Source organism: Lipotes vexillifer, unplaced genomic scaffold (genome assembly GCF_000442215.2).
Source record: "Lipotes vexillifer unplaced genomic scaffold, Lipotes_vexillifer_v1.1 scaffold808, whole genome shotgun sequence".
In the NCBI taxonomy this organism is placed as follows: domain Eukaryota; kingdom Metazoa; phylum Chordata; class Mammalia; order Artiodactyla; family Lipotidae; genus Lipotes; species Lipotes vexillifer.
In genome coordinates, this window is record NW_006786020.1 from 677,279 (window position 1) to 681,795 (window position 4,517).

The 4,517-nt window shown below is 34.7% G+C and overlaps 1 protein-coding gene across 1 annotated transcript in view; it reads right to left on the reverse strand.

Moving 5' to 3' along the window:
• ERICH6 (glutamate rich 6) overlaps positions 1-4,517 on the reverse strand; it is a 34,391-nt gene that overhangs the window by 9,679 nt on the left and 20,195 nt on the right. Inside the window, exon 11 of the mRNA XM_007458384.1 lies at positions 915-1,000. Within this exon, the coding sequence (XP_007458446.1) occupies positions 915-1,000 (86 nt within the window). The remainder of the gene's footprint in view (positions 1-914; positions 1,001-4,517) is intronic.

Below are 4,517 nucleotides of genomic sequence, written 5' to 3' on the forward strand. Positions count from 1 at the left end.
TCAAAGGGCCTAGGGAACGAAAACTTCATTACACTTCCTATGCCATGAAAGCCATTTTTCTGGTTTCTTACTGGGGTTTGACTAAACATTTAGGCAACTATGACTAAAAATGACTTTCTCCTACAAAATGAGGCCCTTAGTTTGCCAAAAAGTCCTTCTCGTTTCATAGTTCTGTTTTGTTTTACTTTCCTGGGGATATTAAGTGGCCTTTGTGTCAAAATAGCAAATGGTCTGATCATCAGGCAGAAGTTCAAGTGATCAATAACTGAGTGTTCCATAAATGGATATTGAATTTTTGTATTAAAAAATAACATGCTGCTCATGGATGTGTAAACTGGTACACATTTTCTGGGGGGCAAAATCTATTAAACCTTTAAAATGTCCATAATTTCTTACCCAGAATTTCTATCCCTGGGTATTTAATTCAAGGAAGTAAGTGATAAGTGTGCAGCGAAGTATGCACAAAGCTGTTCATGTAGCTGTTGTATAAAACAGCCAAAAATTGTGAAACCACCTTTGATTAGTAATAGGGGATAGATGAAAGGAATTACAGTACATCACTGTGATGGAATGCCATGTGCTTATAAAGATGGTGTTGTATCTCTATATTTATTGCATATTATATACTCATAACATTTATGAGTATTGTATAATATTGTATAATATTATGTAAAGGGAGCAAGTTACAAAATATAAATAACTAGTTGAAAAATTAATTTTTAAAGAATTATATAATTACTCATAGGAAAAAAGTAAGGCAAGATGTATAAAAAGATGTTAACAGCTTTGCTCTGGGTGGTAGGATTTGGTAATAACTATTTTTTTTCTTCATATTTTTCCGTCTATTTTTTCTTTATCTTTCTTTTTGTGAAGAAATAAAGCTAACGAAAATAAGTTGTTGAAAGAAAGGATACAATATTTGTGTTGTCCCATCTGGAAATGAAGTCAGAAACTTGCTCCCGTGTTTGTAGTGCTTTTCAAAGAGCTCATTTGTCATGATCTATACACCGTAGAAAACAAAAGCACAGTTACATGATGACAGCAGACATCCTTTGCTTGCTAGACACTCACACAAAACATTTCTTAACTTAAATTTTTGATCCTGAATCAGCAACAGGGAACAATCCTTAGGAATCATTAAAGATTGTCCCTAACCCCTGCAGATAACCTGATTAAACCTTTCTGGCAGGAATCTGACATTACTTATCTGTTTGAAGAGTGTTTTGTGTTTTTTGTCTTTATTTAAAAATTAAAAACAATTTTTATTCAATTGAACAAGATAGAAGAGAGTGCTCAGGCTTCGGTCAGAATTAAATTTTAAGTAATCGTCATCATCATAACAGCAAACACTTAAAAAGAACTTATATGGTAGGTATTTTTTTTAATTGAAGTATAGTTGCTGTGCAATGTTATGTAAGTTTCAGGCGAACAACATAGTGAGTCACAATTTTTAAAGGTTATACTTCCTTTATAGTTATTATAAAATATTGGCTATATTCTCTGTGCTGTACAATATATACTTGTAGCTTATCTATTTTATACATAGCAGTTTGTACCTCTTAAACCCCTACCCCTATCTTGCCCCTCCCCACTTCCCTCTCCCCACTAGAAAATACTAGTTTGTTCTCCATGTCTGTGGGTCTGTTTTCTTTTTTTGTTATATTCATTAGTTTGTTTTCTTTTAGATTCTACATATAAATGATATAATGCAGTATTTGTCTTTCTCTGACTTATTTCACTTAGCCAAATACCCTCCATCCATGTTGTTGCAAATGGCAAAATTTCATTCTTTTTTATGGCTGAGTAGTATTCCCATATATGGGAATATATATGTGTGTTATGTGTGTTATATATATATATATATATATATATATATATATATATATATACACACACACACACCGCATCTTCTTTATCTATCTGTTGATGGACACTTAGGTTGCTTCCATATCTTGGCTATTGTAAAAAATGCTGCTATGAACATTGGGGTGCATGTATCTTTTCGAATTAGTGTTTTCATTTTTTTTCAGATATACACCCAAGAGTGGAATTGCTGGGTCATACAGTAGTTCTATTTTTAGTTTTTTAGGAACCTCCATACTGTTTTCTACAGTGGCTACACCAATGTACATTCCCACTAACGGTGCACAAGGGTTCCCTTTTCTCCACATCCTTGTCAACATTTGTTATTTGTGTTCTTTTGGATGACAGCCATTCTGACAGGTGTGAGGTGATATCTCATTGTGGTTTTAATTTGCATTTCCCTGATGATGAATGATGTTGGCCATCTGTATGTCTTCTTTGAAAAAATGTCTATTCAGGTCTTATGCCAATTTTTCAGTCAGGTTTATTTTTTATTTATCTACTTTTACTTTATATGCATATTGTTATAAAAACAAAAGAAGATTAAAAAAAAAAAAAAAGCCCAGCCCTAGCAACCGGGGAGATATTCTGTGTCCTGGTTGTAGTGGTGATTACATAACTGTCAAAATTAATGGAGCTGTACATATAAGAAGGTGAGTTTTACTATAAATTATACTTCAGTAAACTGACTACACTCCAGTGTAAGCTGCAGCATCTGGTGTTTTTTCAAGGTTGCTCTTGAAATTCATTTGAGAAAAACACTAGTGGAATATGGGAAGATGAAGAAAGAAATACAAAGAGATATTCCTTGTTGTACCTCTAAGCTTAACTATTTTACTTTCTATGTAATACTCAATAGGGGAATGAATTTGTAGCCAACAATGTTTTATTTTTTAATTTTTAATAGACATGTCTTTTTAAAAAAATTAACTTATTTTGGCTGCATTGGGTCTTCATTGCTGTGGGCGGGCTTTCTCTAGTTGCAGCGAGTGGGGGTTACTCTTCGTTGCAGTGCGCGGACTTCTCATTGCAGTGGCTTCTCTTCTTGCGGAGCACGGGCTCTAGGCATGTGGGCTTCAGTAGTTGTGGCTTGCGGGCTCTAGAGCGCAGGTGTAGTAGTTGTGGCGCACAGGCTTAGTTGCTCCGTGGCATGTGGGATCTTCCCGGACCAGGGCTTGAGCCTGTGTCCCCTGCATTGGCAGGCGGATTCTTAACCAGTGTGCCACCAGGGAAGCCCCCAACAATGTTTTAAAATGAACTAAAGCTTCAGTTGAATTCTATTTCTTCCTAATCTTGAATTGTAATAAAATGGATACAAGAATTCCTAGGGCTAAACAATGAAACAATCTAAATTTTCATGTAAATGTTGCCATTTATTTTGAAAGATAATACATTTTTCACTTTTATGAAGTATAAAGTACATTCAGATAAGCACTAAAATATCCTCTTTTGTTAATGAGTAATTATAATGTGAACATCCATGTTATCACCATCTGGGTCAAGAAATAGAACAATGCTGGTACTATAGAAGTTCTCTCTGTGCTACCCCAAAGTCAGTGTTCTGTAATCTCTAAACAATATAGTTTAATTTTTCCCATTTTGAATTTTACATAAATAGAATCGAACATTATGAATTTTTAATACTTTGTTTCTTTTAGTCAACATTATGTTTGTAAGATTCATACATGTCCCAGTGTGTAGTTGTAGTCCAATTACTTACATTTGTGTGTAGGATTGTATTGTATGACTTCATCATTATTTACTTATCCATTCTATTGTTAATGGATATCTGGGTTGTTCCCAGTTTTTGGCTTAAAAACAATGATACTCTGAACCGTCTTTTGCATGTATGCTGGTACCCGGTTACTCTCAGATCTTATACCCAGAGGTAGAATTGCTGAACCCCAAGATATGCCTGTCTCCCACTTTACAAGGTACTGCCAAAATGATTTTCAGGTTGTACCAATTTGCATTCCCACTAGAGGCAAATAATAGGGACTGTTATTCTATATCCTTTCCAACACTCAGTATTATCAGACTTCACATTTTTTTTTTCTTTTGCCAATATTATAGGTATGTACTGATCTCTAATTGTGGTTTCAAATTTCCTCTCCCAGGTTACTAATGAGGTTGAACACCTTTTCATATGTTTATTGATCATTTGAATTTTCTCCTTGGAGAAGTGGTCAAGTTTTTTTAAGTTTATTTTTCTATTAGGTAGACTTTTTTTTCATGTGGATTTATAAAAGTTCTTTATACATTTAAGATAAAAGCCCTTTGTATATCATATGTACTGCAAAATATCTCCCTTCTTGGCTTGTCTTTCAAATTTTAATTTTTTAAAATATTTTATTTATTTATTTGGTTGCACCAGGTCTTAGTTGCAGCAGGTGGGCTCCTTAGTTCTGGCTCACCTGCTCCTTAGTTGCAGCTCACCGACTCCTTAGTTGTGGCATGCAAACTCTTAGTTGTGGTGTGCATGTGGGATCTAGTTCCCTGACCTGGGATCGAATCCGGGCCCCCTGCATTGGGAGCGTGGAGTCTTAACCACTGCGCCACCAGGGAAGTCCCCCAAATTTTAAGTTTAATTTATCAACTACTTTATGGATACTGCTTTTTAAAAATTGGTTAGTAAATCTTTTCCTAACCTGAAG